At 44.9% G+C, this 23,855-nt stretch overlaps 1 protein-coding gene across 2 annotated transcripts in view; it reads left to right on the top strand.

Annotated features, from left to right (window-relative positions):
- Positions 1 to 23,855, top strand: part of SLC14A2 (solute carrier family 14 member 2) — a 736,943-nt gene that overhangs the window by 674,380 nt on the left and 38,708 nt on the right. For both annotated transcript variants that reach the window (XM_029061723.1, XM_029061722.1), the window contains exons 9-13: positions 3,485 to 3,677; positions 9,183 to 9,330; positions 13,123 to 13,257; positions 14,357 to 14,406; positions 16,017 to 16,188. In XM_029061723.1, coding sequence (XP_028917556.1) covers positions 3,485 to 3,677; positions 9,183 to 9,330; positions 13,123 to 13,257; positions 14,357 to 14,406; positions 16,017 to 16,188 — 698 coding nt within the window. The remainder of the gene's footprint in view (positions 1 to 3,484; positions 3,678 to 9,182; positions 9,331 to 13,122; positions 13,258 to 14,356; positions 14,407 to 16,016; positions 16,189 to 23,855) is intronic.

Raw genomic sequence — 23,855 nt, 5'->3', positions numbered from 1 at the left:
ATTTATTGAGCATTTACTATATGCAGAGCACTGTACTAAGCACTTGGAATGTACAGTTCGGCCACAAATTGAGACAATCCCTGCCCAATGACAGGCTCACAGTCTAAATGGGGGAGACAGACAGCAAAGCAAAACAGGACAAAACAAAAACAAGACAACATCAAGATAAATAGAATCAAGTAGATATACACCTCATGAACATAATAGAGTAATAAAATATTAAAAAAATATACAAATGAGCACAGTGCTGAGGGGAGGGGAAGGGGGAAGAGCAGAGGATGGGAGGGAGAGGAAGGGGAGCAGAGTGAAAGGAGGGGCTCAGACTGGGAAGGTCTCCTGGAGGAGGTGAGCTCTCAGTAGGGCTTTGAAGAGGGGAAGAGAGTTAGTTTGGTGGATGTGAGAAGGGAGGGCATTCCAGGACAGAGGTAGGACATGTGCCAGTGTTCGACGGTGGGATAGGCATGAACAGGAGACCATGAGGAGGTTAGTGACAGTGGAGTGGAGTGTATGGGATGGGCAGTAGAAAGAGAGAAGGGAGGTGAGGTAGGAGGGGGTAAGGTAATGGAGAGCTTTGAAGCCAAGAGTGAGGAGTTTTTGTTTCGTGTGAAGGTTAATAGACAAGCACTGGAGATTTTTGAGGAGGGGAGTGACATGCCCAGAGCATTTCTGTAGGAAGATGATCTGGGCAGTGGAATAAAGAATAGACTGGAATGGAGAGAGACAGGAGGAAGGGAGATCTAAGAGGAGGCTGACACAATAATCCAGTCAGGATATTATAAGAGCTTGTACCAGCATGACAGCAGTTTGGGTGGAGAAGAAAGGGTGGATCTTGGCGATATTGTGAAGGTGAGACCAGCAGGTGTTGGTGACAGATTGGATGTCTGGGGTAAATATGAGAAGTGAGTCAAGGATGACACCAAGGTTGTGGGCCTGTGAGACAGGAAGGATGGTCATACCCTCCACAGTGACAGGGAAGTCAGGGAGAAGACAGGGTTTGGGATGGAAGATAAGGAGCTCAGTTTTAGACATGTGCTCAGTTTAAGACTCAAGAGAAGCAGCGTGGCTCAGTGGAAAGAGCACGGACTTTAGAGTCAGAGGTCATGGGTTCGAATCCCAGCTCTGCCACTTGTCAGCTGTGTGACTGTGGGCAAGTCACTTAACTTCTCTGGGTCTCAGTTACCTCATCTGTAAAATGGGGATTAAGACTGTGAGCCCCATGTGGGACAACCTGATTCCCCTGTGTCTACCCCAGCGCTTAGAACAGTGCTCTGCACATAGTAAGCACTTAACAAATACCAACATCATTATTATTATTATTAAGACTCTCCTTGGCCGAGAAAAGTAGAATAGAAAATATATAATTCCTACCTTTAAGGAGTAATCTAGTTGGGAATAAAGACATTTAAATAATTTACAAATAGGAGGAAGAAGGAAAAAAGGATATGGGTATTCATGTTATGGTTGGTTGTGATGATACCAGTGCTTAAGTGATACAGAAATGCTGAAATGGCAGTTGAGGAGACGTAATCTGAGGAAATTAGAGACAAAATAGGGAAAGCCTCTTGGAGGAGATATGATTTCCAAAAGCCTATCTCCCTAACTGGGAACATGGATGTCAAAGAGAGCTGTCAACATACTGTTCTTCCAGGTGTACATGGGCAAGAGACAAAATTTCAGCCTAGCTGAACCATTGATCTGACTCAGTCATGACAGAGATTAAATTCTCATCTGTTACCACATACTCTCTATATGAAGGGACCTCATATAATCTAATGTTAGGATTTTCCATCAATCAGTGGTATTTTTGAGTGCTTACTGTCTGCATAGCACTGTACTAAGTGCCAGGGAGAGTACATTACAACAGAGTTAGTAGATATGTTCCTTGCCCATAATGAGCTTGCAGCCTAGGGAGTTTGAATTCAAACTAGTGAAAGGTTGGGATAAGGAGGAGGAGGGTTCTTGAGCTCCCACTAACTAGAACACATCTACATTTGGAGAATTTTCCTGATGTGATTTACAGAAAGAAGTCAAGGGTATTAATGAGGACATGGTTTTGGGGTGATTATCAAATGTGTCTATCTGGAGTGGAAATCACTAAATTGGGATGTTCCTAGCAGAATGTGTTGCAAATATACCCTCAGAGATCAAATATTTAATCCACTCCAAAGGTCTGCATGGTGGTCTGGCCAAAAATGCTAAAATCAGCCCATGGCCCATTGGTTCAGTCTGCAAGTTTGGCCTAATGAAAATCTGGCAACAAGTCTAGTCAAAAACAGAGGCTTCATCTCTCCCAACCCCTTCCTTGCTTGATTTTCATGGTTACCTTGGCATGGAGGAGTTTGAAGGAGGATGGAATCAGGGGGTGTGCAACTCTGAATGCCATAGAATGATGCTCGTAGCTCACCCAAATGAAGCCAGGGGCTGGAGAAAGAACTTGCGATGGTTAAGAGTGGGAGAAGGTGGCACTACCAAATGTCAGTGGGACCAATGCAAATTTTCCAATCAGATACATATTTTCCATCTAATTTTTTTAATGGTATTTGTTAAGTGCTTACTATGTGTCAGGCACTGTTCTAACCCTGGGGCTAGAGACAAGCTAATCAGGTAGGGCAGAGGCCATGTCTCACAAGGGGCTCACTGTCTTAATCCCCATCAATTCATTGTATTTGATAAAGCACAGGCCTGGGAGTCAGAAGACAGCATGTTCTGATCCTGCCTCTGCCACATCTGCCATGTGATCTCAAGAAAGTCACTTCACTTCTCTGTGCCTTAGTTACCTCATCTGTAAAATGGGCAATGAGACTGTGAGCCTCATGTGGGATAGGGACTTTGTCCAAGCTGATTTGCTTGTTTACACCCCAGTGCTTAGAACAGTGCCTGGCACACAGTAAGCACTTAACAAATATCAAGTTATTATTATCATTACTATTTATTGAGTATTTACTGTGTGCAGAGCACTGTACTAAGCACTCAAGTTACAGTGAGGTAACTGAGACAGAGAGAAGTGAAGTGACTTGCCTAAGGTCACACAGCATCAATTAGGAGACAATCCCATCCCCTCACCACTGTACTCGTCTGCTCAACTGTATATATTTTCATTACCCTATTTATTTTGTTAATGAGATGCACATTACCTTGATTCTATTTATTTGCTATTGTTTTGAGATGCTCATTGCCTTGATTCTATTTATTGCTATTGTTCTTGTCTGTCTGTCTTCCCCGATTAGACTGTAAGCCCATCAAAGGGCAAGGACTGTCTTTCTGTTACCAATTTGTACATTCCAACTGCTTAGTACAGTGCTCTGCACATAGTAAGCGCTCAATAAATATTATTGAATGAATTAATAGAGACAGGATTAGACCCCAGGGCCTTCTGATCCCTAGGTCTGTGCTCTGTCCACTAGACCACCTGAAAAATCCGTACAGATTTTGAGCTAAATGCAAGCATTCTTGCCAAATCCCTAGTATTTTTTTTCCCTTTCAGCCCGATTCTTTCAAGTGCCTTGGGCTCCATCTTCAACAAATGGGACCTTCCTGTCTTCACACTGCCTTTCAACATCGCCATGTCCTTGTATCTGGCAGCCACAGGACACTACAATCTTTTCTTCCCCACCACCCTGGTGCAGCCTTTATCGGCAATGCCCAACATCACCTGGTCTGAAATGGACGTGCCTTTGGTAAGTATCGCTCTCCAATTCCTCCATGATTCTGACCACTGGTGGCCCATGTTCAAACCCAACTTTGATGAGCCACTATGGGGAAATTGCTTCCCTCTGCTAGCTTTATAGTGGACACAGAAGTGGGCAGGTAGCTGAAAACGGATTCTGATTGGAAAGTTTTTATATTAGGGAACTCCTAATCCACCACTACCTCCGCGCCTGCCACCAGAATTATTGAGTTGGTGGACCAGTGTGCGGGGGAGGGGTCCTATGTATACATGCCTGTGTGCATTTCATGTTTGGACTTTTCAACTACAATATATCCATCACTATTGCAACTCGAAAGGCATTAACCAATTAAAACTGGCAGGTCACAAGTCATTTTGGAACCCTAAATTTCAGCCCTAACATTTTTGTTTGTGCCATGCGTAGAGTATTCTTTTTTTTTTGGAACAGGGATACCCTCCCTAACTCCTTTTATACCTGCTACCCTCTTGTCCAAACTTTTGAAAGTCACTTTCTTTGTAACTTAAAGCAGGAATTGATGCTGGTTGACTGGTAAAGCAGAGTGGATTCTGGTTGGCTGGTTTTTCATTTACACAGGTATTTTTACTTGAGAATGTTATGAGGGGTAGGGAGAAATATATAGATCAAACTTGGCTTGTTCTATAAATCTCCACAGTACACACAGTCGGCTGTCCTAACAGGCTGTCTCCTCCCTGCATGAGAACTTCAACCTGGCCCAGGCCACCAACCTGAAAAATGGTTTGGAAACAAAGTACCCAAAAGCAAACCACATTCCAAGCCAATTTGTCATTTTCATTCCTCTCATTCTTTATGGCTTGGGCTTAAAAGCTCATAAAATCCCTCTTTTCCTACTAAAGAAATGAATTCGGAATCCATTCTGCATTCCTGGTACATGGAAGGTTAGGGGTGGGAGAAAAGGTATTTGTGAGATTTTCAAAATGTACTTAACGCCTTAGATGATCTCTGTGATCTGGAATGCAGTGTTTCTGGGGACTGAAGTGGGCTTGACAAAAAAATGTTCCCAGGCACATTTCAAGAAAGACAAGCTCTTCCAAGCAAAGATTGAAACCAGACTACAGACATCTACTGGTGCCATACCCCTCGACTTAAGCACCAAAGTCATGGGAACATGGCTTCCATAGTTCTCTGAGATGGACTGTCTGCTTCACTCATTCCAGGACTCTAGCAGCACCTAAAAACTTCCAATCATTCATTCAATCATGTTCATTCATTCATTCAATGGTATTTATTGAGAACTTACTTTGTGCAGAGTACTGAATTAAGAGCTTGGGCAAGTACAATACAATAATAAAAAGTGACAATACAAAGGGGCCCAGGCTGAACACCCCCCCCAGACTGAGCACCCCCTTTCCCTGTACTCCTCCTCCCCTCCCCATTTCCCCCTCTCCCGCCCTCTGCTCTTCCCCACTCCCCTCCCCTCAACACTGTGCATATCTATATATATTATTTATTACCCTATTTATTTTGTTAATGATGTGTATAGCTCTGTGATTCTATTTATCTCGATGATGTTATTTTGTTTTGTTTTGATCTATTTTGCTTTGCTGTCTGTCTCCCCTGTTTAGACTGTGAGCCCGTTATTGGGCAGGGATTGTCTCTATCTGTTGCTGAATTGTACATCCCCAGTGCTTAGTACAGTGCTCTGAGCATAGTATATGCTTAATAAATAGCATTGAGAAGCAGCATGGCTCAGTGGAAAGAGCACGGGCTTGGGAGTCAGAGGTCATGGGTTCAAATCCCCACTCTGCCATTGTCAGCTGTGTGACTGTGGGCAAGTCACTTCACTTCTCTGTTCCTCAGTTACCTCATCTGTAAAATGGGATTAACTTTGAGCCCCACGGGGGACAACCGTGGCTCAGTGGAAAGAGCACGGGCTTTGGAGTCAGGGCTCATGAGTTCAAATCCCAGCTCTGCCACTTGTCGGCTGTGTGACTGTGGGCGAGTCACTTAACTTCTCTGGGCCTCAGTTCCCTCATCTGTAAAATGGGGATTAAGATTGTGAGCCCCACGTGGGACAACCTGATTCCCCTATGTCTACCCCAGCGCTTAGAACAGTGCTCGGCACATAGTAAGCGCTTAACAAATACCAACATTATTATTAACCTGATTACCCTGTATCTACCCCAGCGCTTAGAACAGTGCTCTGCACATAGTAAGCGCTTAACAAATACCAACATTATTAATAAATACTATTGAATGAATGAATGAATAAAATTACCTGCCCACAACAAGCTTATAGTCTAGAGGCGGAGAGATAGACATCAGTACAAATATATAATGTTATAGATATCTACATCAGTGCCATGGGGCTGGAAGAGAGGAAGAGCAAAGGGACCAAGTCAGGGCAATGCAGAAGGGAGTGGGAGATGAGAAAGAGTGGCCCTTATTTTTGGAAAACCTCTTGGAGGAGATGTGCCTTTCAATAAGGCTTTGAACGGGGGAAGAGTAATTCTCTGTCAGATTTGAGGAGGGAGGCCATTCCAGGATGTGGGCTAGGTGTCAGCAGTGACACAGGCAAGAATGAGGCACATGAGAAGGTGAGCATTAGGGGAGCAAAATGTTTGGGCTGGGTTATAGAAGGAGAGAAGCAAGGCAAGGAGGAAGGGGCAAGGTGATGGAGTGCTTTAAAGACAGTGGTGAGGAGTTTTTGTCTGATATAGAGGTAGAAGGGCAACCACTGGAGTTTAATGAGGACAGGGGTGACATTTCCTGAACATTTTTGTAGAAAAATGATCCAGACTGCAGAGTGAAGTATGGACTAGAGTGGGGAAAGACAGGATGCTGGAAGGTCAGCGAGGAGGCTGATGCAGGCAGGATGGGATGAGTGATTATATTAATGTGATAGCAGTTTGTATGGAGAAGAAAGGGCAGATTTTAGCAATGTTGTGAAGGTGGAACCAACAGGATATGGTGACAGATTGAATATGTGGATTGAATGACAGAGAGGAGTCAAGGACAACGCCAAGGTTACAGGTTTGTAAGACAGGAAGGATGGCAATAATAATAATAATGGTATTTGTTAAGCACTTACTATGTGCAAAGCACTGTTTTAAACACTGGGGGTGGGGATACAAGGTGATCAGCTTGTCCTACATGGGGCTCACAGTCTTAATCCCCATTTTACAGATGAGATAACTGAAGCACAGAAAAGTTAAGTGACTTGCCCAAAGTCACAGGGCTGACAAGTGGAGGGTGAGGGCAGGATTAGAACCCATGAACTCTGACTTCCAAGCCTGTGCTCTTTCCACTGAGCCACCCTGCAATGCCATCTACAGTGATGGGAAAGTCAGGGGGAGGACAGAGTTTGGGTGGGAAGATAAGGAGCTCTGTTTTGGACATGTTAAGTTTGATGTTGCAGGAGGACATCCAAATAGAGGTGTCTTGAAGACAGGAGGAGACGCGAGACTGGTGTGCTGAGCACTACATTAAGTACTTGGGAGAGTATAATACAACAATTAACAGACATATTCCCTGCCCACAGGGAGCTTACAGTCTATAAGGGGAGACCGACATAAGTATAAATAAATAAATGACAGATTTTTAAATAAATACTGTGGGGCTGGGAGGGAGATGAATAAAGTGAATGAGACAGGGTGATGCAGAGGCAGTGGAAGAAGAAGAAAGGAGGGTTTAGTCAAGGAAGACTTTTGGAGCAGATGTGCCTTCAATAAAGCTTTGTAGGCCAGGGAGAATCATTACTTGAGGAAAGAGGGGTATTGTACCAGTTAAAATCCACCTTCTTGTGCCTTGACAGAGTTCTTCTAGCAAGGATTAGCAGGGTTGATGGATGCTGTTACTGCTATCGTCTGAGCATTCCAGGGCCTCTGTACTGCTCTCCTCACCTCACTGCCATCCCGCCTAGACTCTGGACCCTGCCCTGAGCCCACTGGGGTGGTGGTGATGTGGTGAGCAGGTCTTGGGACTGGCATTTATATGAACCTCAAGCACCCCAGGATTGGATTTTGGGTTAGAGTTCAGCGGTCTGTAATTCCAATGGTCTGCTCAGAAAAGCTCCTACTGATGCTTTGGGGGCTGGGGGCTAATTTTGCCCCTGCAGATTTGAGGCAAAATAGAGATTTTCAAGGGGGACTGGATGGGAAAGGGAGAAAAAAGCACTATGTGTACTTCAGGATTTTAGCCAGTGTCATTGGCAAGATGGTTCAGAGGTAGAGAAAATGTTTGCCAATAGATTTTTAAAAAATCTTTGGACCACATACAAATTCCCTCTTACACACACACAGCATCTCCCACTCTACCCACCTTCAAAAAGTAGTGTTAGGTAAGACAATCTGTTTGACTTACAGAACATGAAATCTTCCCAGAACTCAGAAAGAAAGCTTTTCCAGGAATCTGCAGCAAGCAGTCAGTGATGTTTATTGAGCAGTGAATCAATTCTATTTCTAGAGTGTTTACTGGGTGGAGAGCTAAGAACTTGGGAGAGAACAATTTAGCACATATTGTGTGCAGAACACTGTACTTAAGCACTTACAAGAGTAACCTAGCACCTAGCTGAGTGATCCCTGCCTTCCACTCCTTACCTCTGGTCACCACTGATAGCCCAGTAATATTTTCCTCTAGTTCTTAGTTCTCCCTCACACCAAAGATGTGGAAGTTTACAGTCCCTCCAACTTCAGACCCAATCCCCAAAGTGGCCTTCTTCTCCTCAAATATCAGCATTAAAGGTTTGGCTGAGGGCTCAGGGTCTGTATCCTTCACGCAGCTGCTTAGAGAAAGTAGCATGGAGTGGTGGTTAGAGCATGGGCCTGGGATTCAGAAGATCATGAGTTTTAATCCCCCCTCTACCACTTGTCTGCTGTGTGACCTTGGGCAAGTCACTTCACTTCTCTGTGCCTCAGTTACCTCATCTGTAAAATGGGTCTGTAAAATGGGGATTGAGACTGTGAGCCCCACATGGGAAAACCCGATTTGCTTGTATCCACCCCAGCACTCAGTACAGTGCTTGGCATGTAGTAAGTTAACAAATACCATTATCATAATAATCATTATTATTATTACTGATTTGGGCCTGACAAGTCCCTCCCACTTGAGCTTACCCTCCACCGCCATCCTGCTCTACCCTGCCCCACTCCTCTCTCAAGCCAGCATGGTGTAGTGGATAGAGCACAGGCCTGGGAGTCAGAAGGCCATGGTGCCTCCCCCACTTGTCTGCTGTGTGACCTTGGGCAAGTCACTTCACTTCTCTGGGTCTCAGTTACCTCATCTGTAATATGGGCCTTGAGACACTGAGCCCCATATGGGACAGGAGCTGTCTCCAACCCAATTTGCTTGTATCAACTCCAGTACTTAGTACAGTGCCTGGAACTTAGTAAGCGCTTAACAAATGCCTTTATTATTATTATTATTATTATGATGATTAAGCCTTGTCCAACCCAGCAGTGGCCATTTTGCCAGTCCCCAGCCATGCCCTGAAGAAATGAATCGTGTAACGAGCTCTCCATTTTATTGATTCCATAGCTGCTGCAAGCCATCCCAGTCGGCGTAGGCCAGGTGTTCGGCTGTGCTAACCCCTGGACCGGTGGAGTATTCCTGGTGGCCTTGTTCGTGTCCTCTCCACTCATTTGCTTGCACGCTGCCATCGGCTCAGCAGTGGGGATGATAGCAGGTAACGTACAACAGGCCTTGCTGCTACTTCATAAGGAGCATGGTCTGGTGGAAAAATCACAGGCCTGGGAATCAGAGGATGTGGGCTGTAATCCCAGTTCTGCCACATGTCTGCTATGTGACCTTGGACAAGGCCCTTCACTTCTCTAGACCTCAGTTCCCTCATGTGTAAAATGGGGATTAAGACTGTGAGGCCCATGTGGGACAATGACTGTGCCCAAACTGAATGCTTTGTATCTATCCCAGCACTTAGTAAATGCTTAATAAATACCACAAAAATTATTATTATTAAGATGATTTTACCTACCACAGGGTTCCCTTCTTTCTTGAAAAGCCTGTATGTTCCTAGATCACTGCTCCTCATTAGCTCAGCTCACTTGAGAGACAGTAATGTTTTCCATTGTGACCGATGTGCAGTGATTTTTGAGACCGTTTAAACATAAAGGATTGAATTCCCAGCATTTTCAGTTGATGACCAAGGATTTCATTTCATTCCAAAATTTTCAAAGAAGAGGGATGTGGATGGTCTCACGTAATATTTTTGAAGACAGCATAGCCAGTGTAATTGAAAACATGTTTTATGAAATGGCTGTATCAGCATAGTATGTTTTGAAGTGGACTTTGGGCTGTTATCCCGATAATTTAGTAATAAACATAATATTGGTGGCATTTGTTAAATGCTTACTAGATGCCAAGCACTGTTCTAAACTGTGGGGCAGATACAAGATAATCAGGTTGGACATGGACCCTGTCCTTCATTAGCCTCACAGTCTAAGTAGGACAGGGAACAGGCAATGAAAGCTTTGGAATGTAAGCTCATTTTGGACAAGGAATGAGTCCGTTCATTGTTATACTGTACTCTCCTAAATGCTAAATATAGTTTTTTGCACACAGTAAGCACTCAGTAAATATGATTGAATGACTAAATTTATTCTCATTTTACAGATGGGGAAAGTAAAGCACAGAGAAGAAGTTAAGTGATTTAACCAAGGTCATATAGCAAGCAGGTGGCAGAGCTACGATGAGAGTCAGTCAGTCAATCAATCATATTTACTGAGCATTTACTGAGCATAAGGACTTGGGAGCGAACACTATAGCAGAGTTGGAAGACGTGTTCCCAGCCCACAACGTTTCCCAAGCCTGAACTCTTTCCACTAGGCTGCCAAACTTGGAAATCCAAGCCACTTAATCCATTTGGGGGCTCAATGATCCAATTCACTTATTTTCACTGCTTAAATTAGATAGTTGCCACATATCCACATCCCTTTGTGAGGAGTTCACACCAGCGTGGCCTACTGGATAGAGCATGGGCCTGGGAGTTAGAGGACCTGGGTGCTAATCCTGGCTCTGCCACTTGTCTGCTTTGTGACCTTGGGCAAGTCACTTCACTTCTCTGTGCCTCGGTTACCTCATCTGTAAAATGTGAGCCCATGTGGGACAGGGACTGTGTCCAATCTTATTAGCTTATATCTACCCCATCACTCACTCACTCCCTTGGTGAACTCATTCTCTCCCACAGCTTCGACTATCATCTCCATGCAGATGACACACAAATATACATCTCTGCCCCGTCCTCTCCCCCTCCCTTCAGCCTCGTATCTTCTCCTGCCTCCAGGACGTCTCCACCTGGATGTCTGACTGCCACCTAAAACTCAACTTGTCCAAAACTGAGCTCCTTTTCTTCCCTCCCAAGTCCTGTCCTCTTCCTGACTTCCCTATCACTGTGGATGGTACGACCATCCTTCCCGTCTCTCAAGCCCACAACCTTGGTGTCATCCTTGACTCAGCTCTCTCATTCACCCCACACATCCAATCCGACACCAATGCCTGCCGATCTCACCTTTACAGTATCGCCAAGATCTGCCCTTTCCTCTCCACCTAAACGGCTATCTTACTGGTACAGGCTCTCATAATATCTTGGCTGGATTATTGTGTCAGCCTTCTCTCTGATCTCCCTTCCTCCTGTCTCTCCCCGCTCCAGTCTATTCTTCATTTCACTGCCCGGCTCCTCTTCCTGCAGAAACGCTCTGGGCATGTCACTCCCCTTCTTAAAAATCTCCAGTGGTTACCCATCAACCTCTGCATGAAACAAAAACTTCTCACTCTAGGCTTCAAGGCTCTCCATCACCTTGCCCCCTCCTACCTCTACTCCCTTCTCTCTTTCTGCTGCCCACCCTGTAGGCCCCACTCTTCTGTCCCCCACCTCCTCACCATCCCCCGTTCTCACCTATCCCGCTGTCAAACCCTGGCCCAAGTCCTCCCGCTGTCTCGGAATCCCCTCCCTCCTCACCTCCGCCAAATTAACTCTCTTCCCCTCTTCAAAGCCCTACGTAGAGTTCACCTCCCCCAAGAGGCCTTCCCAGACTGAACTTCCCCTTTTCCCTCTGCTCCCTCTGCTGCCTCTCTGCCCCCCCCTTCACCTCCCCTCAGCTAAGTCCCCTTTCCCCCCACTTTTCCTCTGCTCCTCCCCCTCTCCCTTCCCCTGCTCTCAGCACTGTGCTCATCTGCTCATTTGTATATATTTTTATTACCCTATTCATTTTGTTAATGAGATGTACATCCCCTTGATTCTATTTATTGCTATTGTTTTTGTCCGTCTGTCTCCCCCGATTAGACTGTAAGCCCGTCAATGGGCAGGGATTTTCTCTATCTTTTGCCGAATTGTACATTCCAAGCGCTTAGTACAGTGCTCTGCACATAGTAAGCACTCAATAAATACTAATGAATGAATGAATGAAAGAATGAATGAACAGTGCTTGACACATAGCAAGCACTTAACAGATACCATCATTATTATTATTAGGAGGAGGAGGGATTTTTTCATATGGATTTGAACTATGAATGTCACTGGCCTGGGTGTTAACCTCCTCTCTGATCTCCCTTCCTCCTGTCTCTCCCCACTCCAGTCTATTCTTCATTCTGCTGCCCGGATCATCTTCCTACAGAAACGCTCTGGACATGTCACTCCCCTCCTCAAAAACCTCCAGTGGTTGCCTATCAGCCTTCACATGAAACAAAAACTCCTCACTCTTGACTTCAAAGCTCTCCTTCACCTTGCTCCCTCCTACCTCACCTCCCTTCTCAATTTCTACTGCCACCCCATACACTCTGCTCCTCTGCCGCTCACCTCCTCACTTTCCCCCATTCGCGCCTGTCCCACCGTCGACCCCGGCCCATGTTCTACCGTTGTCCTGGAATGCCCTCCCTCCTCACCTCCGCCAAACTAACTCTCTTCCCCTCTTCAAAGCCCTACTGAGAGCTCCCCTCTTCCAGGATGCCTTCCCAGACTGAGCCCCCCCTTGTCCTCTGCTCCTCCTCGCCTCTCCATTTCCCCCTCTCTCACCCTCTGCTCTTCCCCCTTCCCCTCCTCTCAGCACTGTGCATACTTGTATATATTATTTATTACCCTATTTATTTTTTAATGATGTGTGTATCTCTATGATTCTATCTATCTTGATGATGTCTGCACTAGACTGCTTGTTTTGTTTTGTTCTGTTTTGCTTTGCTGTCTCCCCCATTTAGACTGTGATATTGTTAATTGGGCACGATTGTCTCTATCTGTTGCCAAATTGTACACTCCAAGCTCTTAGTACAATGCTAAGAGTGCTCAATAAATTCTCTTGAATGAATGAATGGCCTGGGTTTCATATTTAATGATCCTTCTGGATTTTGGATGGGAATTAGTAAGTCACTGAGGCAAGTATCCCCCCTCACACCGCCCCCTCCCACCCGTCTCGATGTATGATTTGGACATGTCCCTTAGCCTGTTGTAAATATCTGTTCTTGTCTGCAGCTCTTACTGTGGCCACCCCCTTCACCACCATCTACGTAGGTCTTTGGAGTTACAACTGTGTCCTTGCCTGCATTGCTATTGGAGGAGTGTTCTATGCTCTCACCTGGCAGACCCACCTGCTGGCCCTTATCTGTGGTAGGTATCCTGGGAGGTTGACCAGTAGAAAGATGTGGCTATCCTTTCCCATTCTTCCCACATTTACATCCAAATACTGCCCCGTCTTTCTCCACCACCCATCTCTGCCTTCTCCCACTGATTTTCCACTGGGAATGGAGACACACCAGGTTTGAGGGGAGGATCACTTCCCTGGAGTAGAGGCCTCTGGGACAGCTAGCCCTTCAGCCTCGAAAGCCACATAGGAAATTTGCCTTTCTGTGAGGTGAGAGGGAAAGGCCACTGACAGCCATGGTGAAGGTATAGCCATCAATTGGGCCAACAGTCGTTCCACTCTTGGGCCACTCCCAGTTATGAGATCAGAAGGAGGAGGGGGTTAGTTTCCCCAGAAATATGAGCTGAGGGCAAGCACCTATATTGTGCTGGTTGATTCCTTTCTCCTTCCATTATCCCTTTCTATGTCCCATCTCCTCCCCATGCTTGGAGGAGATTAGAGATTTTTAGAATGGGTAAACCACAATTTATTCTGCTAGGAAGAGGAGGGTTACCCTCCATAACTGACTGTAGGACCTGGTGCCACACTCCAGCTGCAGTCCGACCTTGCTGGTGGTCCTGGCTGGTGACCAGGGCCTGTCACCCAAAAAGAGGATATGGGTTATAATCCTGACTTCCCCATATGTCTGCTGTGTGACCTTGGGCAAGTCAGTTAGCTTCTCTGCTCCTCCATTACCTCATCTATAAAATGGGGATTAAAACTGTGAGCCCCATGTCGGACAAGGACTGTGTTCGACCCTCTCACCTTGAGTCTACCCCAGTTCTTAGAAAAGTGCTTGGCGCATAGTAAACGCTTAACAAATACCATTATCATTATTATTATTATTATTACCACAAGACTGCATCAGAGTAGGACCCAGACAGCTCACCTCCAAGCAAAACATTAGGTTAAGTGCTTGGAGGTATTCCAGAGGAATGGGCTCCTGTGGCAGGGAATTCTCGCCAATACTTGAGGTGTAAGGAATGGGCTGAGTGGTGCCCCCTGCCTCCCCAAACTGGCTGTCCCTTAGTGGTTTCCTTTAGCTGTGCCCAAGGTGGCCCTGAATTGTCACTGTTTTTTTTGTAGCGCTGTTCTGCGCCTATATGGGAGCGGCCCTCTCTAACATGATGTCAGTGGTGAGTACTGATTTACCTGGGCAAAACCTTAGTGGACCAGCTTCCCAGGAGCCCCTCTGGCCCCTGGTCAACCTGGAGTGGGCACGTGGGCCCCTGGGCTAGCAGAGGTGTCTTTGGTGATTTCTCTCTAGAGCCTTGAGTCCTGTCCAATTAGCCCCAGCCCCAGAAGGAAGGGGATCCAGAGAAGAAGGTGGGCACTTAACCTTATGTTGCCAGCCAAGTGGCCAGATGCCAGGTGGCCAGGTGGCTTATGTTGTAAGCCAGTCAATGGGCAGGGATTGTCTCTATCTTCTGCCACATTGTACATTCCAAGCGCTTTGTTCAGTGCCTGTGCCATCTCCAGCTAGTGCCATAGCAGAGTGATGAGGGCCGAGATTTGGCCTGTAACCCCCTGGCCCCAGAATCTTTTGCTATAGGAGCAGGTCACAGAAAAGCCTTCTTGCACCTTTTCCTCCTTCTACTGTTGTTTTATTTGTGTACTTCTATCTGTGAATCCCAAACAGAGGGGGTGATGCTGGATCTTCTCCAACTCCTCCACTCCCTGAGCTTGGTTAGTGGGAGATTCCATCTTACAAAGAGATGACAGTGGAGGATCTGGAGGAAGAGGAGAATGTGTAGTCAGAGAGAAGCAAGTATAAATTTAACTTTCTTGAAGTTCCAGAGCACTCTGAGGCTAATAAATGTTTTTATTCTCACAGTTGCCCCCACATACTCTTTGCCCCTCAAAAACAAAGCAAGGGCTAGTATAAGATTAATTTCCTAGTAATTCCAGGTAATTTCTAGACTAAATTTAGTTAGCAATATAGGGAGAAGGAGAAAAAAGAGGAGAAGAAAAAAGGAGGAGGAAAGGAAGCAAGAAGGAAAAGAAGGTAAGAGGCCACTTGATATTTCATTTCTTACTTCCACGCTTCCAAAATGCACTCATTGAATGAATCAATCGATAGTACTTGTTGAGCACCTACAGTGGGCAGAGCACTCTGCTAAGCGCTAGGGAGTCACGGTGGTTCCCCAACCCCTTTTTCTTCTTTCCTTCTCCGGAGCACACCATTTTCAAAGGCCAGAACTCCTTATCCCCCACCCTGAGTCTGTGCCTTTCTCCCATTCTGACCTTTCTTCTCTTCCTACCCCAACACCCAGGTTCACCTTTCCAGGAAGAAGTTCCCCAGTGGTATAACCCCATATCTGCAGCTTTACCTTGTTCTGACGCTGGTCCTCTTCCCACCCTAGCCCACACTGCTCTCAAAATTAATATTGTTTTTCCCCCTCAAAAATCAGAGGTGGTGGGTGGGAAGGCAGAATTAAGCCATAGAGGCAAATATGCAAATAAATATGGTCGCTCTTCTGGGCACCAAGTAATATCCTGGAAACATGAACAGACATCACATAGGTGAGGCTTTACCTCCTTGAGTGTAACATTCTGATCATCTGTCCTGGAGTGTGAAGAATTAATCACCCCTTTTGAGAACGTTTTCTGTCTTCCCTCATCAGTCCCAAATCATTTTCCTGCCCTCCCACCTTGAGGGTCTCTGAGAGGCTTCAAGAAGAAGCCCAGGCTACCGCACTCACTAATTCCTCTCAGAAACCTTTTCCCTGTTATTTCTTGTTGGCAGGTTGGATTGCCCACTTGTACCTGGCCCTTCTGCCTCTCAACCCTCACCTTCCTGTTACTGACTACCAACAATGCTGCCATCTACAAGTTACCACTCAGCAAAGTCTCCTACCCAGAAGCCAATAGAATGTATTACCTGATGATGAGAGGAACGGAAGAGAAAAACCCCTCTGGTGACTATTCACTGCAGAATCAAAGAAACACACCTTAGGTGTCCCAAATGTTTCTCCACAGCTTGATTTAAAACTTAAGTGAATTCAATACATTTCTTTTGTAATAATATAGCCACGAAGAAAATTAGGATTTCATTTTCCTTTAAAGATTATTTAAAGGATCCTTTAAACCTCTTTTTTGCAGGTTGATTCTCAATAACTATTCATTGTTCTACAGTACAGAAACCCAGTTTTGGGCTATAGTTGGTAGTTGGCAATGCAAAGAGATTATATGTTCTTCAGGAAACGTGATTAAAAGATGATCCTACTGGGGAATTTTCCCTAGAATTGGTGTATTTAACCTGCTGTCGATAGGACTTAGACATTTTAGCTTGATTTCTTATTTGGTCTTACCAAACAAGGAAGCAGAGGTGTAAATGAGATGTGAGGAGGTGTGAGTGAGGGAGGGGAGGCAAGGAAGAGTGAGGAGGGAGAAGAGGAAGGGAGGGAGGGAGGGAGGGAGGAGAAGGGAGGGGAATGGAGGGAGGGTGAGAGAAGGGAAAAAGAGGGAGGAAGAAGAGGGAGGAGGAAGGAGGTGGGAGGGAAGGAAGGAAGAGAAGGAGGTGGGGAAGGAAAAGAAGGAAAGGAAAGGGAAGCAAGGAAGCCCTGTCAAGCATTTTGTGGGTTTTGGCCTTGTAGTGATAGGAGATAGTGTTTCTTGGTATTTCATTTCTGGTGTTAATATCCTTCTTTATCATGCCTCCTACCAATGCCAATGATGTTCCAAAAGTGTATATGAAAGGAATGCAGATTGATCAGATCTTTGTTTTCAGCAGAGTAAGTTTTGGACTGTTTTATTTTAGAAAAAGGATTGCCAATTAGAGGCAGGAGCATTCTGATTCTTCCTATTGTTTTGCATAGAAAAAGTTAATTGTGGCTGAAAATATTGTCACTAAAAACTCCTTGTGGGCAGGGATCTATTTTATCAATATTTTCCAATTTCTCTGTGTAGGCTGGATTTCTACACAATAAACCACTGTCGTTTTTAGCAAATCAGAGATGCTCTATTTCATACCCATGTTTTCAGGCTTTCCTTTGCCTGGGGTCATTTTGATGCATGATAAGCCTCAGCTTCTTCACTGGTGATTTAGGTTATTTCCCCTCCCAGGAGAGGGCCCTGCATGTAATGATTAGAGGTGAAGGGGTGGTCCAAAACTGAAGCAAGAATCCAAGAGCAGGTTCAATGGAGGTAGCTTAGCTGCTGTCATGGAAGCAATAACATCTTGGAGACAAGAGAGAATCACAGAGGCCTGAACAAGAAAGGTGAAAAAGCCTGAAGGCTACGGAGGTTGACACCATGCTTAGACCCGCTCTGTCTAGTCTCTTCCTACCGGATCTGCTCTTGGCCTCTGCTCAGTTTGAGTGTTCCCTTTCTGGGTGTCTTTCTGTATGCCTCTTTTAGTTTTGTGCCAACTGAGACAGGAGAGGCCTGGATGCTTGGCATCAGCTGGGCCAAGTGCATATAATGCCTCTGCCTGGGGACTCATATCAAGACCTAGGCAGACTTGGCCTCAAAGTGGATTTCTGAGATTTGACCCCCATCTCAGAAATGTGCAAACAGGGCATGTTTAGAACTGGGCCCTATTCAAAGGAACTAAAACAGAACCACACAGCTTAGAGGGAACCAAGAGTGAGTTTCCTAGAGAAAAGAACTGTATCTCTGCACACACACATGTAAATCTCTCTGCCCAAGATTCCCCAACCCTACTATAGCACACAATTTACCCATCTCCTTCCTGCTTGTACTCATCTTTGACAACACACCACCCAGGTCTCCTCAGGAGGAGAGTATATTAATCAGAACAAGAGGAGGACTGAAATTCCCCACAGAGCTAGAGACAAGAAAGCCCATACAAAAAGCTTTGCTACAGAGGATAAAGAAACCATCACTCCGCACTCTGGAAGCATATTTAAGGACCGTATTGAGCCTGGAAGAATCCTTAATTAGACTAATGGGTCCAGAAAGATGTGGGAGTGGAAAACACTAGACAACTGCCTTAAAGACAGATATTGGTTCCAGAATCACTTTGAATCATTAACTAATGGGTGAGCACTCTAAATGTAGTGATCTGGACAGTGAGTAAAGTCAAGTGAGTGGTTAAAGCATGCTAGCCTTTTAAGAAACACTTCTCTACCTGGCCAACTCCTGAGTGAGACAGGCCACTGAAAAAACCATGCTAACCAGGCCAAACAGTTCCAGAAGAGTATAAGAAATAGTCACTTGGCCAAAATTTTAAAAAAGGGTAGAGAGAGGAAGAAGCCTTCATCCCAAAGATACTCTGTTTCTCCTCCTCCAAGGTACAAAAAAACAGCCTGCGGAGACCTGCCAGGCACAATTCTTCAAAATGTGACAGGAATTTATAGCAGGTCAGTAGGGGGTTAGATTAAAGTTGGCAAAGGGAGTAGGGGGATGTAAGTCTAAGGGCAAGTTGGCCATCTGGAAGGCCAAGGGCTAAAGGCAGGGGTCCCCTGGGGAACTGGCACAGATGGGTCTCTGGTACCTCTTGCCCCAGGGATTCTGAGTAAAAGGAACCTAAATAGAAGAAGCACCAGGTCCACCTACCTTATACAGGGACACTCCAGCAAGGCAGGAGAAAGTTGTGTCTTGGTGATTCATTTTATCGTCAGTTCCACCTACATGTAGGCTAGGGTTCTCCTTGGATGAAGGGGCTAGGGATTAGAGAGAAGTTTTTGGGATGTGTACATAAGTGCTGTGGGGTTGGGAAGAGGGATGAATAAAGGAAGTGAATCCAGATGATGAAGAAGGGAATGGAAAAAAGGAAAGGAGAGCTTAATCAGGGGAGGCCTCTTGGAGGATATGTGCCTTCAAAAAGGCTTTGAAGATGGGTAGGCTAGAGGACTCATCTTGGGACTGGATGAGAGCAGAAGTAGATCCCAGAAGGATGACGATCTATTGTCCAGAGCAGTTCAAGACTGTCCATACGGGGTCTTTCACACAGACGATGGCATGCTGAGGCAGAATGAGTCGTCCTTGAGGGTCAGGGAGAAAGGGTTGGCAAGTCAGGCATTTACCTGCAGGAAATCGCCTGAGCAAAAAACCCACATGGATGACGTGGCAGAATGACAGGCAGAGTAGGAGGGACAGCTCGGGGACATGAGTCCAGGCCATGGTCAGTCTCCCTCTCTCTCCATCTTGCACCACCAGCTCTATCACGACACAGCATCAACCCAAGGCTCAGACCCACATGTGCCAGAGGTTTCTTACTTCCAAAAAGTATGTTTTTTACTTCTTGAATTAGTGTTCCGAAGTACCAGGTTTTGATGTGTTTAGTCTGGAGCAATGGTCGACCGTTTCATATAATCAATCGATGGTATTTACTGACTACTTACTGTGTGCAGGTGATGCATTAAGCACTTGAGAGAGTATAGTGCAACAGAGTTAGGAGACATGATTCCCAGCTCAAGGAACTTATGATTTAGGGTGGGGGACAGGTATCATTTCTGAACTCAGCCTGCATGGCTCATCTTTCTTTCATAAGCCAAGTTTAGTCTACTTGCCTGGGAAAGCTTCTAATAGAAGAGTTTTTCTAGACAAATCTTTGCCAATATTTACTAATCCCAAAGATGGTGAAAAAATGAGTCAATGCCAAATGTGAAAATACTGGAGGGAGGGGGTCGCACATCATTTTCCTTGGCTTGAACAATTCCCTGAAAAGCACCTCGTACCTGTGGGCACCTGCTGAATAAACTCTGATAATGACAGTGATTTGGGGTTGCATCCTATGTGCAAATGAATCAAGTTGCTAGGCAACTGCACACCCACTGAATACCTGTTAATGATAATAATACTAAAGTTTATCCTTTATTCATCCAGAATATGCTCTGATATAGGCTCTGAATCTTTTTTTTTTTAATCTGGGTTGTTGTTTTTTTACTGTTATTCAACAAGAATTGAGTTGGGTCCCTAGTTGCTTGGGACCCAGGTTACTGAAATTATCTGGTCTCTACCCTTTAAATTCTTCTAATCTAACCTCACTCCCGAAGTAGAGAAACATCAAAATATATACCGCGCAGGCCTGAGATCTTACAAATCCTTCTTTAATCACCTGAAATTCAAGTTCCTCTGGACTGTGAGCTCTCGTTGTGGGCAGGAATGTGTCTATTTATTGCTATATTGTACTCTCCTGAGCGTTTAGTACAGTGTTTTGCACAAAGTAAGCACTCAATAAATACGATTGAATGAAGGACCTTGACAATGCAACCTTAAAACCTAAATTAAAACCAAGCTCACAGAAGATCCAAAACCATTTTAAGAATAAGAGTATTTATCCTGAAGAGAAAATATTCCTGTGATGCCAAAAAAAACTGCCAAGATATCCTATTGAATCTTTATCTATCTATGGAGATATGGATCAATATCAATCAAGTAGTATGTTTAGATTGCCTACTGTATGAAGCAACTGGGAGACTACAGTAGAATTAGTAGATATGATCCCTGCCTTCAAAAAGTTTACAGTCTAATGGGAGAGACTGGCATTAAAATTAATTACATATAGGAAGAATTGATATGAGTGGGTATAAGTACCCAAGAGCTTCGATAAAGTCCTGAAGAAGTTGTGGGGAAGTAAAAGGGGTGAAGGACATGAGAGATAAATCAGGAAAGGACTTTTTGAGGAAATTTAATTTGATAAGGGCTTTGAAAATGGGGAGAGCAGTGTTCTGTTGGATGTGAAGGGGTAGAGAGTTCCAGGCAGAAGGGATCGGGTGAGCAAGAGTTTGGCAGTGAGAGAAAATAGGTTGAATAGGTTGGTTTGAGAGGTGCAAAGCACATAAATTGGGGTGTAATAGGAGAGGAGTAGATGATGGAATGCCCAAATCAGACTGGCCAAGTGGATAGAGCATGAGCGAGAGCTGATGGAATGCCCAAATCAGCCTGGCCTAGTGGATAGAGCATGAACCTGGGAGCCAGAAGACCTAATCCCAGCTCCAACACTTGCCTGCTATATGACCTTGAGCAACTCACTTAACTCATCTCTGCCTCAGCTTCCTCACATCAGTACCTACTTTCCCGCCTACTTGGACTATGAGCCCCCTGTGGGACAAGGGACTGGGTCTGATCTGATTAACTCGTATCTACCCCATCACTTAGAGCAGTGTTTGACACATTGTAAGCTCTTAACAAATTCCATTAAAAAAAAGCTGAAGTTTAGGAGTTTCTGCATGATGCAGAGAGAAACGGGCAACTATGAGGAGTTTTTGAGAAGTGGAGAGATGAGCACAGAATGATGTTTTAGGAAAATAAACTGGGCAATACCAGGTATGGACTGGAGGCAGGAAAGAAATCCTGGAGCCTGATGCAGTAGTCAAATCAACACATGACAAGAGTCTTGACAAGCCTGGTGGCAGACTGAATGGAAGGATTCTATAAATTTTGTAATAGCAGGCTAACTATGGTGTTTGTAAAAGAGAAAGCCATCAAAACTAATGCCAAGGTTATGGATTTGAGAGACAGAGTAGCTAGTGGAGTTGACAACTGAGATTGGAATGTTAGGTGAATGATTAGGAAAATGGATTAAGCGTTTACTGTGTGCCAAGCACTGCATTAAGCACTGGGTGAGATACATGATAATCAAGTTTGATGCAATCCCCACCCTACGTGGGTTTCACCATCTAACTGAATGAAATAACATGGGAGGGAAAATGAGGAGTTCCGTTTTGGACAAGTTGAGCCAGAGGAACATGAATGCAGAAATGTTTTAGAGGTATGATTGCCGAGAAGAAGAGAAGTAGGAACTAGTGAGATAGATTTGGGAGTCACCTCACAGAAGATGAAGCAGTGAAGCAGTAAAAATGGATGAGCTCTTCAAGGGAATGAGTATAGATGGAGAAGAGAGGGGGACCCAGAACTGAGCCTTGAGGGAAACCCATAGTTTGAGAGTAGGTGACAGAGGAAGAGGATGAACCTGTGAAAGACACTGAGAAGGAATAACCAGAGGTAGTAGGAGAACCAGAAGAGGAGTGGGTCAGAGAAGTAATATGGCCTACTGGAAAAAGCATGGGCCTGGGAATCAAAGTGACCTGGGTTCTAGTGCTGGCTCTGCCAATTGCTTGCTGTGTGACCTTGGGCAAGTCATTTGACTTATCTGTGCTTGTTTTTTCAAATATAAAATAGGGATTAAAAACCTCCTTCCTCCAACTTAAACTGTGAGCCCCTTATGGGTCAGGTCTGTGTCCGACACGATAATGGGTCAGGTCTGTGTGCGACACGATAAACTTGAATAAACTTAGAGCAGTGCTTGACATATATTAATATCTTGACAAATACCATTAAAAAAATTGAGAGAGTGTTTTCCCGAGGAGTGATTCTTGGAGGCAAAGGCAACCATGAGGTTGAGAAGGATTGAGTCTGAATAGAATCCATTTGATTTGGAAATTAGGATGGCACTGGGAGAATGACTCCCATGGAGTATGGGGAGCAAACATTCAATCTGTCAAGGAAGGTCAAGGAGGAAATTGGAGGAGAGGAACTAGAGGCAGCTGGTATATCTAAACCACTGGAGAAGAAGCCAAGTGGGATAGTGGTTTAATAGGACAGTGGGTCAAGAATAGCTATTTTTTAGCATAGAGGAAATTTGGCCACATTTGAAATCAAAGAAGGGGGCCTCAGAGTTTGAGAGGTTTAAGTTGATGGGAAAGTAGAAGAGTATGCACAACTGTTTTTATAAGATGAGAAGAAATTCATTCATTCAAGTGTATAGGGCTGGGGCAGCTGGAGAGGTAGTAGGTTTTGAAAAGAAGTGGAAGATCACTTGAGAGGTGGTGGGGCAGGGTGAAGGGGTAGGAAATGGGAGAAATGAGGGGGAGATTTAGAAAGGTAACACCTGATTGTTATGATTTTGTCAAAGTAGCCGGCAGAGAGCGAGAAGTGGGGAGGTGGAGGCAGTTGGAGTTTCAGGATTGAGTTAAAGGTCTGGAAGAGTGAGTAGGAGCAGTGGGGATGCGAGTCAGTATATGGAAGGAGAGGTAGTGTGGGGCATAGGTATAGCAAGTGTGGTTGAACTGAAAATAGCCGTCACTGGGGCAAGTCACTTAAATTCTCAGTGCCTCAGTTATCTAATTTGTAAAATGGGGATTAAGACTGTGAGCCCCATGTGGGACAGGAACTATGCCCAACCTGATTATGGGAAACAGCATGGCCTAGTAGATAGAGCACGGGCCTGGGAGTCAGGAGGACATGGGTTCTAATCCCAACTCCACCACTTGTCTGCTGTGTGACTGTGGGCAAGTTATTTCACTTCTCTGCCCTCAGTTCTCTCATCTGTAAAATGGGGATTAAGACTGTGATCCCCATATGGGGCAGGGACTATGTCCAACCTGATTAGCTTGTACTTACTCCAGTGCTTAGAATAGTGCTTGACAGATGGTAAGTGCTTAACAAATATTATTATTATTATTATCTTGTATCTACCCCAGTATTTAATACATTGTCTGGCACACAGTAAACACTTGACTGAAACTTGTTATAGGCAGGGAGTTTTGTCTGCTAATTCTGTTGTATTGAACTCTCCCAAGTGCCTAGTACAGTGCTCTGAACATAGTAAGTGCTAAATAAATATCACTGTTTGAGTAACAAATACCATTTAAAAAATAGTCAAAGGCATCCTGGT

Source organism: Ornithorhynchus anatinus, chromosome 3 (genome assembly GCF_004115215.2).
Source record: "Ornithorhynchus anatinus isolate Pmale09 chromosome 3, mOrnAna1.pri.v4, whole genome shotgun sequence".
NCBI lineage: Eukaryota > Metazoa > Chordata > Mammalia > Monotremata > Ornithorhynchidae > Ornithorhynchus > Ornithorhynchus anatinus.
The sequence above is the reverse complement of the archived record's forward strand: the minus strand, read 5'-3'. Positions and strand labels throughout refer to the sequence as shown.